General features: G+C 42.6%; 1 protein-coding gene across 1 annotated transcript in view; it reads right to left on the bottom strand.

Annotated features, from left to right (window-relative positions):
* Positions 1-489: 489 nt before the first annotated feature.
* Positions 490-16,021, bottom strand: part of LOC106094209 (probable cytochrome P450 12c1, mitochondrial) — a 29,406-nt gene continuing 13,874 nt past the window's right edge. The window contains exon 7 of the mRNA XM_059364526.1: positions 490-1,516. Coding sequence (XP_059220509.1) covers positions 490-1,516 — 1,027 coding nt within the window. The remainder of the gene's footprint in view (positions 1,517-16,021) is intronic.

Raw genomic sequence — 16,021 nt, 5'->3', positions numbered from 1 at the left:
CAGGTAAGTAGTAGACCTAAGAGGTGATCCATAGGATGGGGGTTTACTAATCTAGTCATTCCGTTTGTAACACCTGGAAATATTGATCTGCGACCCTATAAAGTATATATATTCTGGATCCTCTCGACATTCTAATTAGATCTATACATGTCCGTCCGTTCGTCTGTCGAAATCTCGATAGCGGTCCAACCCGTAAAGCTACCCGCTCGAAATATATTAATATTGTTGTAGGTCGCTGGATTTGACTTCTTGAGCCCCTGGAAGCCTCAATCTTCATCCGATTTGACTGAAATTTTGCAGATACCTCACAATCGAACTTCCAAGCAATAAAGCTCGACAGAGAAGATATCCATAAACATTTTTGACATTTCATTTCAATTTTGTCGTAGTTTCCAAAAACAATCTCTAAGTCTTCTCAAATTTACTTAAAATTTTATCCCGTTTTTATTTTATTTATTATTTTTTTTTTAACCAAAAAATTATCTTGCTTTACAAATCAATAAATTTAAATTTCAATGGTATAACACAAAAATTCGTAAAATAATTCTTAAAGGCATTCTCGGTGGGATAGCGATATTCAACTTTAAAATTTCTTACAAGACTTGCCAATATTATCTCCATTTGTAAACTGACTACGCGTTTGCCAATACAGCTGCGCGCCCCAAAGCCAAAGGGAAAGAATAAAAATGGATTTGAGGGCATAAGGGATTCAGTGTCTGGCCGATCATTGTCCGCCCCCGGGGAGCGCAACCAACGTTCTGGTATATATTCCTTTGCTCGTGGACAATATTTATCCTCCAGCAATAGCATATGCGAAGCCAAAAAGACACTGGTGCCCTTGGGTATTTGATATCCACTCAGACTCACATCGGCACCAGTAGCTCTCATATTGCCGAAGAGTATGGGATAAATACGCATTGACTCCTTGATGCATGCCCTGAGATAGGGCATATTTTTCATATTTTCTGTGGTAAATTTTTCAGTTTTTCCAATTCGACTAAGAACTTCTTTGCGCAATTTTTCCTGTTTATCCGGATTACAGGCCATGCTGAGTAGTATGCCCGATAGAGCTGCAGTCTCGGAATCTACGCCAGCAAATAATGTATCCACTGACATTATAACCGCAGTTTTTGGATCAATTTTAAACAATTGCTGCAAAACACTTCGCCCTTGAGTTATATCTCCATCTTTTTTTTTAAGTTCCTTCATGGTCTCGTTGACATATTTGGCGCATAAATTTGTTAGAGTGTCCATGGATTTTTCAAAATTCCTATAGGTGGGAGTTTTGATGTACTTATACAACGACGGTTTCACACCCAAATCGTAGAAAGCTCTGTTGAAACATTTTAAATTTTCAAATATAGCTCGGGATTCTGCATTCACCACATCATGGCGTAGGAAACCCAAAGTTTTGTCTAAAGCCACCAGAGCAACCGATTCAAATGATAGTGCAATAATATCTGTTATAAAATCCGCAGGAACTTCTTGACTGGCCGGATCACGTATGCGGCGAATTCTGAAAAATTGAGGGGAAATGTGATAAAGAAACAACTAAAAAGGCATTAATTTCGGCCGGGCCGAACTTTGGATACCCATCACCTCGGGTATAAATGTAAACCCTCTTTCGTCACAATCCGGTGAAACTTGGATAACTTAAGCACCCAAATTCGCCACGAACATTGAGTGGTCTAATAAATATAAGTCACTGTTCAATTTTGTAAAACAAAATATTGGTCTTTTTGGCAGTTATATCCACATATAAACCGATCTGAACCATAAAGAACACGAATGTCGAAAATCCTAACAAAGGTCACTGTCGGAAGGTAAAATCGGATAATAAATAAGCATTTATGGGCATTACACCCTTTATTGGCAGATCGATCTATATAGCAGCTATATCCAAATATGGTCCGATTTCGCATCAAAAAGACGTACCAAATTTCAGCTCAATATCTCAACTTGTGAAGGCTCTAAAGTGATTACAACAGACGGACGGACAGACACACGAACATCGTTGAATCGTCTTGGAATTTTACCACGATCGGAAATATATATATTTTGTAGGGTTGGAAGTTGATATTTCGATGTGTTGCAAACGGGATGACTTAATGAATATAACCCCTATCCTATGGTGGTGGGTATAACAACTCTGTGAAACAGCATATATGGAAAAATAACGACCTATACCACTAACTTTTCTATACCCTCCAACATAGATAGGATGGGGGTATACTAACATCGTTATTCCGTTTGTAACACATCGAAACATTGGTCTAGAACCCCATATATATTCTTGTTCCCCATGACATTTTACGTCGATCTAGCCATGTCTGTCCGTCTGTCTTTCTGTGGAAATTACGCTCACTTTCGAAGGAGTAATGCTAGGCGCTTCCTAGTTCAAATTGATTTGGCTGAAATTTTGTACCCTGACGTTTTCTATGACATTCAACAGATGACAGATGTGCTAAGCATGGTTTAAATCGGTTCCAAATCTGATATAGCTTCCATATAAACCAATCTCCTGATTTTACTTCATGAGCCTCTAGAGAGCGTAATTCTTATCCGAACTGTCTGAAATTTTGTACCATGACGTTTTCTATGACACTCAATAGATGTGCTAAGTGTGGTCCGACTCGGTTCATAACCTGATACAGCCGCCACATAAACCGATCTCCCGATTATACTTCTTGAACCACTAGAGGGCGTAATTCATATCCTATTTGGATGCATTTTGCACAGTGACCATTTCTGGAACCCTAAACACACATGCTATATGTGGTCCATAACCTGATATAGCTCCCATGTAAAGCGATCTGCCGATTTTACCTATTGAGCCTCAAGAGGGCGTAATTCTTTTCCGATTTGTCTGAAATTTTCCTGAGTCACTGTTGCTTTAACATCTAATATAAGTACGTGCCACATATAGTCTGAGTCGATTCATAACCTGATACAGCTTCCATATACACCGATCTTCCCATGTAAGTTAGTTCTTGAGCCCCTATAGGGCGCAATTCTTTTCCGATTTGCTCGAAATATTGCAAAATGGCATCTACTATGGCCAACATTCAAGACAAGTATGGCCCGAGATCGGTTTGTATGGGAGTTTATGAACCGAATTTGGCCATACTTATCACAGTTGTAAGAAGTCATAACAAAACACTTTATGCAAAATTTCAAATAAATCGGATCAGAGTTGCACCCTCTAGAGGCCATCGTAGCGCAGAAGTAACCATGTTCGCCCATAACGCTGAAATCCTGGCGAGAACATCAAAATTACTTTTCAGCGGTAGTTATCCCCGACTTTTGTGAGGTACTATACCATTTGCCACATTTTCATGTGGCAATCTGTTGCCACATTACAGCTCCTGTAAATGAGCAAGCTTGTTTCGGTCCAAAGGACCGATCGGCGCGGGAACAGGGTGGCCATTGGCTATTTAAAGGCGCCAATAACTCGCCTTGTCATATCGAGCAATCATAAGCACTCAGTATTTATGCAAGATCCAGTGCCGCCCGGCTTCTAACCGAGATGCTACCCTCGATACTGTTGATTTTCCGCGACTGACGTTGCAACTACACCGTATGGAGCATTCTACTATCAGCAACCTGTTGACGCTAACCTTCCCGTGACAGCGAAGAACATCACACCGATCGGACCTCAACGTTCCAGCCTGTGTGGTGCTCACAGCTATCCCTTGCCGGGATCCCACTTGGTGTGGCAACCATTTAAAAAACTTCTCCACAAAGAGGTATCGCACTGCGGCACACCGTTCGGACTCGGTTATAAAAAGAATAGCCCTTATCATTGAGCTTAAACTTGAATAGGACAGCACTCATTGATATGTGAGAATATTGCCTCTGTTCCCTCATGGAATGTTCATGGGCAAATTTACATTTGCAGAGGCTCAAGAAGTCAGAACCCGGATCGGTTTATATGGCAGCTATATGGCAACTTAGACCGATTTGAACCATACTTGGCATAGTAGTTGGAATCTTTAACAAAAGACCACATGCAAAATTTCAACCACATCGGATAAAATTGCGCCTTCGTGTGGCTCAAGAAGTCAAGATCCAGGTTGGGTTTATATGGCACCTATATCAAAACATGGACCGATATAGCCCATTTACAAACCAAACCGACCTACACTAATAGGAAGTATTCATGCAAAATTTCAAGCGTCTAGCTTTATTCCTTCGAAAGATATTTTGCTTTCGACAGACAGACGGACAGACGAACGAACGAAGGGACGGACGGACATGGCTAGATCGACTTAAAATGTCATGACGAATATTTCGAGGTGTTACAAACGGAATAACGAAATTAATATACCCCCATCCTATGGTTGAGGGTATAAAAGGTTGGTGGTCTACGCAGTAAGTATTGGGTTGCCCAAAAAGTAATTGCGGATTTTTTAATAGAAAGTAAATGCATTTTTAATAAAACTTAGAATGAACTTTAATCAAATATACTTTTTTTTACACTTTTTTCTAAAGCAAGCTAAAAGTAACAGCTGATAACTGAGTTACAGAGTCACAAGCTGTGAAAAAATTTGTCTACGCCGACTATATGAAAAATCCTCAATTACCTTTTGGGCAACCCAATATATTATGAAAAAAAAAGTTGAGCAAGGGTGTGTGAACTCATTAGTGCACCTAATTTCTTACTTTAGTTACATTCTTAAAGTTATTGTTATTGTTTATTTTTCTTGTGTTGCAAGAGTCTTTAAGGGTGCCTTTTTGATGCCTCCTAAAAAATGTCTCATAAAACTATCCATAAGAGTTTTTCAACACAAATTGACGCTTTTGATGCTACCTTCTCTACATCGCATTTTTTACCCTGCCAATTTGATGTTGCGTTTTTTGCAGAATTGATATCGGATTTAGCAAAATTCTTGTTTTTGCAACTATCTGGCCACAAATCTTCCATCAGGTCATGTTTTAAGTGCGGCCATTTTGGTACAGTGTTTAAGGCGTAGCGTTTTTTAACTCTTTGTTGTCGCCGCGGTATAGACATATGACAAGTTCTCTCCATCTAGCTCTATCGTTGGCCAAAGCCTTGGCCTGATTCCACGTTATATGGGTTGATTCCAACTCTGTTTTCGTACAGCGGATCTATGTGTTTTTCAGGCGTCCCCTCCTTCGCTGTCCTTGTGGGTTCCAGTCTAGGACATTTCTCGCTATATCATTGCGGTCGGCGTAGGATATGACTCAACCAATAAAAAATAGATTTCACACTACTGTAGAAGATGCTGACTTTTGTATTATATGAGTTATCATTCCAACTCCAAACTATGCTGAGATTAAGAAAGGCACTTCTAGCTTTGTCTGTCCTTTATTATTTTGCTGCCAAGATAGGAAAAGTTGTCAACGTCTTCAATCTTATAGTGAGCAGTTTGAGCAAATTTGATGTTCTTATCCTCGTCAATTTGGTCTTATCTTTAGGCCGACTTTGGCAGCACTTTCATTCAATCGTTCCAATTTCGCCTTTATGCCGATGTCTCCTAGGAAGTCGTTTATGCCCCAACGTATGCCATATGGTGCCTCAGCATTTGTTGCTTCTAATACGGCAATAAAAGAATTAAAAATAGCGTCGGCGATAGGATCCAACCTGCTTCACTGCTTTATCGATCCCGAAAGGTCGGCTTTCTTTTCCATTGAAACGGACTGAAATTTCAGCATTCCTATACTTGCTCCACATTGAAGCTTTCGAAACGCACGCTCGAAGTCGATGACTAAACTGTTCAATGACTATACGCAGGGAGTTAGTGTGGTCGGCACAAGAGCGTCCTAGCCGAAAACCTGCCTGTTCCTTCCTCAAAATGCTGTCAAGTGCAGGCGAAATACACTGCAGAAGAAGACTTGCCATTACTAGGTGAGGGCACCCTTCTTTGGGATTGTGACGATGATCCCCTTTTTCCATTCCGAGGGGACAGCGCTTGTATTCTAGGCCTTCCTGATTATTGGGGTGATCGCTTGCGCTACGGGTTATGCCCCATACCGGCACAAGAGCGTCCTAGCCGAAAACCTGCCTGTTCCTTCCTCAAAATGCTGTCAAGTGCAGGCGAAATACACTGCAGAAGAAGACTTGCCATCACTAGGTGAGGGCACCCTTCTTTGGGATTGTGACGATGATCCCCTTTTTCCATTCCGAGGGGACAGCGCTTGTATTCTAGGCCTTCCTGATTATTGGGGTGATCGCTTGCGCTACGGGTTATGCCCCATACAGTTCAGCAGATAGATATATGCCTGTATGGGTTTCGGTGCACAAAGGGATTAGGGGGATCGGAGCTTGCGTCCTTAGTTTCTGGTTCTTCGGAGCTGAAGAAACTCGCCATCGCTCTAATTGCTGTTCGGGTGTTGTTAATTCCGATCCGTCCTCATCTTTTATAATTGCAGTTGGCCTTGTATTGTTGCCGCTCATTTGTTTTATCGCCTCGTAAACACCACACATGTTGCCAATATTAGCGGCATTTTCGGCTTGCTCTGCCAGTATATTAAAAATTGTCGCTAATCTCTGCGAACTAGGCGTTGGGCCAACGAGCCGGAGACGCGATATTCAGTCCTGGCCACGATTTTAGTTACGCTTGATTTTGCTCGTAGCAGAGCGTTGCATAAACGTTTCGGGTGTTTTATTTCCTCTATAGTTTCGTTGCTTTTCATGGTTTTTGGGTTCGTCATGCAATGCCTATGATAGAGGTGGCCGTCTCTGTACCAGAGAATAGCAGCAAGCCACTTTCAAATGAGTGCACACGATAGACATGAAGTGAATAACACGCTCACACCTTATACCAGCAATCGTTGTTGACGCTTACGACTCTCAATCATCAAAACATGAAATGGCATCTTATGATTCGTTAAGTGTTTTTGCTCATGAGCATAAAATGATTACTGGTCGTATTTTACATTTTGAGCAATACTCACGAGACTCACATGGCTCGTAACTGAATAGTTGACATACACACAGCTATCAATGTCTCAACAACGACTGAAACAAAGAGAATAATAATGCGTGCAGTGTTGCCACAGAAACAGAAAACAGAAATAATTTCCAACCAAAATGTGCAGAAAACCTACCAAATCCTCAACTACCCGAACACAATTAAAAATGTCTTAAATAAAAAAGACAAAATTTTGATATTTTCTATAAAACGACAAAATTTTGATAAAATTTTTTGTAAATTTTTTTGTAAATAAAAAATGTATGTTACTAATAGAACAGAATTGTCTACCAAAATCGCTTTGAGGTCGTTCATCCGACCAAATTCTAAAATGTATAAATCCATCCGAGCAAACTTGGTAGAAAAAGCGCAAAAACGGCAACACTGAATGCCGCTGTGTTGCCAACGCTGCCACGAAGGGCTGAACATTCCTGATCTATGTGTCTTTGCCGTTTGTTTGTCTGTTGTGGCTTTCCTCTGCTTGCCTTGGCTTCACATGACACTCAACTGAGTAGTGCTCGTTCGCAAACAACATACGATGTCCGACACTCAAATTGAACAGCACATCCACTGAACGATTGCTGAAACGTTCGATCAACTCATGCTTTATTGTCATATGAAGAGCGTTTCTAGCTAATATTGTTTTGATGTGGCATGCATAACAGGCACTTGCTTTGGCACAAGTGGCATTTGAGTGGCAAATTTAGAGTCTCATGCAGTCCTCTGCGCCGTACATGCTGCTGTTGTGTCGTCCCACGTATCGGTGTTATTTTGTAGCTTCCCCGCTAATGTTGCCTTGTATATGTGCGGTGTTTCGGGGTCTTTTAGGTTAAAGAGGTTGAACTTTGTGCTTTTTGTTTGAGTCTTTTCACTAAGGCTGGGCGTAGACTAAGAGCGTGTGGTCACTATCAATGTCGGCTCCTCGTCTAGTTTTCACATCCATCAGCGAACCCAGAAAGAATTTGATTACGGGTATTTCCATCTGGTGATTCCCAAGTATATTTGTGTATATTTTTATGGGGAAATTTTGTGCCTCCAACCATGAGCCGGTTTTTTTGGGCAGGAATCAACCAACCTGTTGCCATTGTCATTCCTGGTATCGCCAAGTCCTTGCATTCCCATGATTGTTGTTATTGCCAACCTTGGCATTAAAATCTCCCATTACAAGTTTAATGTCGCCTTTTTGGTAGAGGGCGTACCACTGAGTCGAGTTGGGAATAGAATTGAATCTTTGTTTCGTCGTCATCGGGTTCGGTTGGCGCATAGCATTGTACAATAGATATTTTGCGAAGTTTTGAATTCAATCTTGGCCGTCATGATGCTTGCCGATATAACATTTTTTGATAGAAGAGCTCGCTTTGCTTTCGGCGACAGTAAAAGACCGACCCCATTTGTTCGGTGGAAATGATAGCCACCTTGCCATTTCATAGGTGGCCATCTTGAAGGGAGGCCACCGTAGCGCAGAGGTTAGTATGTCCGCCTAAGACGCCGAACGCCTGGGTTCAAACCCGGACGTGAACATCAGAAAAGTTTTCAGAGGTGGTTATCCCCTTACTAATGTTAGATGATTAAAACTTCTCTACCAAATGGTGTCGCTATGTGGCACGCCATTCGGACTCGGCATAATAAAGGAGGTCCCTTATCATTGAGCTTAACATTTTAATCGGAGTGCACTCATTGATATAAGAGAAGTATTCCCTGTTCCTTAATAGAATGTTCATGGGAAATTTAGTAGTTATTAGCAAACTTCGGCATCCATAGCTCCGGATATCGGCCATCGTACTTCACTTACATCGAGGTGGTAGTTTGTAGTTTGACATCTCGTTCTGGGCTTGATAAAATCTCAATGCTTCTGAGAGAGTTCTGAATCCATAGGTCGTCATTGGGGGGTTATCAGTTCCATCATTTCTTGTTGATGTTTCTGTAATCGTGATATTTTTAGATGGATAGCAGATTGAGCCTTCGCATCGGTACCTAGTGCTGGGGCTGCCAGCAACCCTCTAGGTCGGGTTTTCTTGATGGTAATTCTACTAACAAGTAAAAGCGTGCTAAGTTCGGTCGGGCAGAATCTTAGGGACCCACCACCATAAATTCTGCTAAAAATTCAAACAAACTAAAAACAGCTGAACGGCCTAATTTTATTCTGCATACCAAACTTTTGTCAAACCAGAAAAAATGAATGCTCTAGGAACCGAACAAGGATGATCGAGAGACCAATTTACATGGGAACTATATCAGGTTATAAACTGATTCGGACCGTATTTGGCACAGTCGCTGAAAGTTTTAACAGATTACTATGTGCAAAATTTAAGTCATAATAAAACACAACATCCTCAATTTCAGCAAAATTGGACAAAAATTACGGCTTGTAAGGGCTCAAGGCTCAATATAAGGCTCTTGAGCGATTTCAACCGTACTTATCACAGTTGTTGGAAGTCTTAACAGAACACCAAACGCAAAATTTCAGGCAAATCGGATGAAAATTGGGTCTTCCAGATGCTCAAGAAGTCAAATCGGGAGATCGGTTTAGCTGAGCCCGGCCCGCTCCGCTGCGCCCGATAATGCTATGTTGGAGAAAAGTACTCTTAATTTGGAAATTTCTGCTAAATTTCAGTTGAAAATGTATTCCAATATTCCTGTGGATTTTTCTACTCTCATATACCTCTTATTTAAACCCCAATAACTAAAAGTCCTGTTTAAGGGTGTGGTGGATCCCCAGACACATGGTCTCAAAAGACACAGACTTCCGAAGACCTTTCATTTAAGATCCATACTGCCATGGTCGATAAATATGTCCGATTTTAGGGGTTTTTTGGGGGTGGGGTGACCCACGAAACACTAAGTCCAACAATTTGATAACAGATTCACTTCTACTCTCAAATACCTTTAATTTTATACCCACATTGTAGTGATTGGTCTATATATCCGTTTGGTGGGTTTTGTGGGTGGGTCTCCTAGGCAACCCACCTAAGATTCTGAAACAAAATTTTTGATTTTAAGTAAGGTTAGGTTGAAAAGACGCTGCAGATATTAATCTGCCCCATGGCACTATAGACATGCATCTAAGCCTGTAATCGGTTTGTTGTGTGCTCTAAAAACTAAAAAGTAACCCCGAAAAAATAAATTATGATAGGAATTCCCTGCTACTTACAAAATCCTTGACTGTTTTCCATGCCACGCCCCTAAGTTCATGCCTGATATTGATTTTAGATTAATGTAAGTGTGCCAACAAAATTTCGCTTAAATCGCCCAACCCATCTCCGAAATCTGGTGTTTTTGGAAATTATTGTTAAGGCCCGTCTTAGAGTGGCAAAAATAAAAAATAATACCACAAACAACCGCAACGAAGTTATAGCGAATGCTGTATGATCAATTTTGACCACTCTGTCTTCTTTCAGTTCATGTTACTTTCCTTACTTTAATTGGCTATGACAGAGTATTTGTTCCACTAGCCAAATGTAGAATAGCGTTCCATGCGCCTCGATCTTCTGCGCTCATTCTAAAATCTCTGACACCATGTTTCGAGGTGTCTCCCACAACTTGATCTTTCCACCGGGCTTTTAGTCTTCTCGGTTTGCGTGTACCACCGTGTTTGCCTCCAAAAGACTTCTTTGCTGGAGCTTCTTCATCCATTCTGACAACATGACCTAGCCAACGCAGCCGTTGTATTGTATTTTGATGCATGTAACTATGCTATTGTCGTCATACAGCTCATACAGCTCGTGGTTCATATGTCGCCTATATTCTCCACTAACGCAAACTGGTCCATATATTTTACGAAGATTATTTCTCTCAAATACTCCAAGCATTGCCTCAATTGCTTTCACAAGTACCCTTGCTTTAGAACCATATAACAGCACGGGTAGTATTAGTGTCTTGTATAGTGTAATCTTCGTCTGTCGAGAGGTGGCCTTGTTTCTAAACTGCTTACTTAGTCCAAAGTAGCATCTGTTTGCCAGTATTATTCTTCGCTTAATCTCAAAACTGGTGTCATTCGTTTCGGTTACGGTGGTTCCGAGGTAGACAAAGTTACTGACTGTCTCAAAGTTGTGGTTCCCAACTTTCTCCATTTTCTTTATCTGCTCGGTTGTGTAAGGCTTTTTGGGAGTTGAAACCATCCATTTTATCTTATCTCCATTTACTGCCAGACCCATTTTCACCGACTCTCTTTCGATTCTTTCAAAGGCTGCAGTTACTACTTCCGGTGATCAACCTATGATAGTAGCATGTGTTCTCTTGTGATTAGTGTGCCATATCTATTCACATCTGCATCTCGTATAATCTTCTTCAGCAGGATATTAAAGAGATCGCACGATAGGCTGTCTCCATGTCTGAAACCTCGTTTGGTTTTGAATGGTTCGGAAAGATTATTTCCAATTCTTACTGAGGAACGCGTATCAGCAAGTGTCATCCTGCAGAGTCTTATTAATTTTGCAGGGATACCAAACTCAGACATGGCTTGAAATACCTTTGAACGTAAAGGAGTATCGAAAGCGGCTTTGTAGTCAACAAAGAGATGGTAGGTGTGGATTTGTCCTTCTCGGGTCTTTTCCAGGATTTGGCGCAGTGTGAATATCTGGTCTAGGGTGGATTTACCAGGTCTAAACTTGCATTGATAGATACTCTCTCTTGAGAGTATCTTGTATGCGATGGGGAGGAGACTTATTCCTCTGTAGTTCGCACGTTCCTTCTTGTCTCCTCTCTTGTGTACGGGACAGAGTATGCTGAGGTTCCAATCATCGGGTATGCGTTCTTCTAGCCAGATTGCGCAGATAAGCTGATGCATACGCCTTATCAGCGTCTCGCCTCCGGTCTTAAATAGTTTAATGGGTAACCCGTCGACTCCTGCTGCCTTGTTGTTCTTTAGTCGGGTCACTGATACTTGGACCTCATTCTGACATTCCATACCATCATCAGGGATTGGTTCTGCGGTATTCTCTTCGCCGCCAACTACGGACACTAGCAGTTGGGTAAAATGTTCTTTCCATATCCTCAGCATGTTATCTGTGTCAGTTACCAGATTTCCTTCTTCATCTCTGCAGGAGGATGTGCCTGCACCAAAGCCATCGGTTTGATGTTTAATTCTTTGGTCGAATTTCCGTACTTCATTCTGACTCCTGTACATCTCAATTCGCTCGCACTCACGTCTTTCCATTTCCTTTTTCTTTCTGCGGAATAGGCGTTTCTCCTCGTTTCTCCTCTCTCCTTTTCTTCCGATACCTCTCATTCATCTGGGGCGTTGCTACTGCTTGCAGGGTTGCTCTATATGCCGCATTCTTGGCTTCAGTAGCATCTCGACACTTTTGGTCGTACAATGGGTTTTTTGGAGGAGGCTTCCGGTACCCAAGTACGGATTTTGCGGCATTTTCCATGGAGTGGGCAATAGTTTGCCACTGCGCCATTATATCATCGGAACAAGTAGTGCTTTCATCAAGCACTTGAGTCAGTCAAGTGGAGTATGCCGCTGCCATTTGTTGTGTCTGCAGCTTTTCAATGTCCAGCTTCCGTGCAGTGTCAGATCTTACTTTCCTCGCCATGTTCAATCGGGTGCGAACCTTTGCTGCAACAAGGTAATGATCCGAATCTATATTCGCTCCACGGATCGATCCTAACACGCTGGATGAATGCCTTCCATCTATCATAACGTAATCAATTTGGTTTCTCGTGTTTTGATCGAGTGACAGCCCTTTGGCTTTGTGAATATTTTTATATTGATATCTGGTGCTACTAACTACCATGTTTTTTGCCGCGGCGAAATCTATCAGCCTCAACCCATTACTGGACGTTATCTAGTGGAGGCCAAACTTTCCGACTGTTGGAACAAAAATGTCTTCCTTCCCTATTTGCGCATTAAAATCTCCTAAAACGATTTTAATATCATGGGGGGGGGGAAGCGGTCATATTCTCTCTTTAGGCGCTCGTAGAAAATATCCTTGGTCAGCTCGTCTTTGACTTCCGTCGGGGCATGGGCACAAATAAGCCTGATGTTGAAGAATTTGGCTTTTATGCGGATTGTGGCTAGCCTCTCATCCACCGGAGTAAAGCTGGAGACAAGGTGTTTCAGTCTCCGACTAACCACAAATCCACAGCCAAAATCATGCCTCGTGTTATGGCAGCTATAGTATAGTTCGTCACCGTTTGGTGTTGTAGTGACGCCATTCCCAGTCCATCGCACTTCCTGTAAGGCGTTAATATCTGCCTTGTACTTCTCTAATACATCTGCCAGCGCGTATACTGCCCCTTCTCTATAAAGAGTCCGGACATTCCAGGTGCAGATCCGCAAATCATGGTCCTTTTCGTTTGCGTGGGTCGCAACGTTAGGGAGTTCCGTTTTTACTATTACTTTGTTTCTCATAGTAGTTCTCAGTTTTCCGGGGACGGGTTACTGGCCCAGCGCCCCAACCGCATGGGTTTTATGGGATTGCACACGTATCCCTTGTTGTGGCGAGCCGCTTGCTTCAAGATCCGACGCTCGCCAAAAGCCTTGTTGTTCTTTAGTCGGGTCACTGATACTTGGACCTCATTCTGACATTCCATACCATCATCAGGGATTGGTTCTGCGGTATTCTCTTCGCCGCCAACTACGGACACTAGCAGTTGGGTAAAATGTTCTTTCCATATCCTCAGCATGTTATCTGTGTCAGTTACCAGATTTCCTTCTTCATCTCTGCAGGAGGATGTGCCTGCACCAAAGCCATCGGTTTGATGTTTAATTCTTTGGTCGAATTTCCGTACTTCATTCTGACTCCTGTACATCTCAATTCGCTCGCACTCACGTCTTTCCATTTCCTTTTTCTTTCTGCGGAATAGGCGTTTCTCCTCGTTTCTCCTCTCTCCTTTTCTTCCGATACCTCTCATTCATCTGGGGCGTTGCTACTGCTTGCAGGGTTGCTCTATATGCCGCATTCTTGGCTTCAGTAGCATCTCGACACTTTTGGTCGTACAATGGGTTTTTTGGAGGAGGCTTCCGGTACCCAAGTACGGATTTTGCGGCATTTTCCATGGAGTGGGCAATAGTTTGCCACTGCGCCATTATATCATCGGAACAAGTAGTGCTTTCATCAAGCACTTGAGTCAGTCAAGTGGAGTATGCCGCTGCCATTTGTTGTGTCTGCAGCTTTTCAATGTCCAGCTTCCGTGCAGTGTCAGATCTTACTTTCCTCGCCATGTTCAATCGGGTGCGAACCTTTGCTGCAACAAGGTAATGATCCGAATCTATATTCGCTCCACGGATCGATCCTAACACGCTGGATGAATGCCTTCCATCTATCATAACGTAATCAATTTGGTTTCTCGTGTTTTGATCGAGTGACAGCCCTTTGGCTTTGTGAATATTTTTATATTGATATCTGGTGCTACTAACTACCATGTTTTTTGCCGCGGCGAAATCTATCAGCCTCAACCCATTACTGGACGTTATCTAGTGGAGGCCAAACTTTCCGACTGTTGGAACAAAAATGTCTTCCTTCCCTATTTGCGCATTAAAATCTCCTAAAACGATTTTAATATCATGGGGGGGGGGAAGCGGTCATATTCTCTCTTTAGGCGCTCGTAGAAAATATCCTTGGTCAGCTCGTCTTTGACTTCCGTCGGGGCATGGGCACAAATAAGCCTGATGTTGAAGAATTTGGCTTTTATGCGGATTGTGGCTAGCCTCTCATCCACCGGAGTAAAGCTGGAGACAAGGTGTTTCAGTCTCCGACTAACCACAAATCCACAGCCAAAATCATGCCTCGTGTTATGGCAGCTATAGTATAGTTCGTCACCGTTTGGTGTTGTAGTGACGCCATTCCCAGTCCATCGCACTTCCTGTAAGGCGTTAATATCTGCCTTGTACTTCTCTAATACATCTGCCAGCGCGTATACTGCCCCTTCTCTATAAAGAGTCCGGACATTCCAGGTGCAGATCCGCAAATCATGGTCCTTTTCGTTTGCGTGGGTCGCAACGTTAGGGAGTTCCGTTTTTACTATTACTTTGTTTCTCATAGTAGTTCTCAGTTTTCCGGGGACGGGTTACTGGCCCAGCGCCCCAACCGCATGGGTTTTATGGGATTGCACACGTATCCCTTGTTGTGGCGAGCCGCTTGCTTCAAGATCCGACGCTCGCCAAAAGCCTTGTTGTTCTTTAGTCGGGTCACTGATACTTGGACCTCATTCTGACATTCCATACCATCATCAGGGATTGGTTCTGCGGTATTCTCTTCGCCGCCAACTACGGACACTAGCAGTTGGGTAAAATGTTCTTTCCATATCCTCAGCATGTTATCTGTGTCAGTTACCAGATTTCCTTCTTCATCTCTGCAGGAGGATGTGCCTGCACCAAAGCCATCGGTTTGATGTTTAATTCTTTGGTCGAATTTCCGTACTTCATTCTGACTCCTGTACATCTCAATTCGCTCGCACTCACGTCTTTCCATTTCCTTTTTCTTTCTGCGGAATAGGCGTTTCTCCTCGTTTCTCCTCTCTCCTTTTCTTCCGATACCTCTCATTCATCTGGGGCGTTGCTACTGCTTGCAGGGTTGCTCTATATGCCGCATTCTTGGCTTCAGTAGCATCTCGACACTTTTGGTCGTACAATGGGTTTTTTGGAGGAGGCTTCCGGTACCCAAGTACGGATTTTGCGGCATTTTCCATGGAGTGGGCAATAGTTTGCCACTGCGCCATTATATCATCGGAACAAGTAGTGCTTTCATCAAGCACTTGAGTCAGTCAAGTGGAGTATGCCGCTGCCATTTGTTGTGTCTGCAGCTTTTCAATGTCCAGCTTCCGTGCAGTGTCAGATCTTACTTTCCTCGCCATGTTCAATCGGGTGCGAACCTTTGCTGCAACAAGGTAATGATCCGAATCTATATTCGCTCCACGGATCGATCCTAACACGCTGGATGAATGCCTTCCATCTATCATAACGTAATCAATTTGGTTTCTCGTGTTTTGATCGAGTGACAGCCCTTTGGCTTTGTGAATATTTTTATATTGATATCTGGTGCTACTAACTACCATGTTTTTTGCCGCGGCGAAATCTATCAGCCTCAACCCATTACTGGACGTTATCTAGTGGAGGCCAAACTTTCCGACTGTTGGAACAA

This window comes from Stomoxys calcitrans, chromosome 1, assembly GCF_963082655.1.
Source record: "Stomoxys calcitrans chromosome 1, idStoCalc2.1, whole genome shotgun sequence".
NCBI lineage: Eukaryota > Metazoa > Arthropoda > Insecta > Diptera > Muscidae > Stomoxys > Stomoxys calcitrans.
Note: the sequence above shows the minus strand (reverse complement) of the source record. Positions and strands in the feature narration are given on the sequence as shown.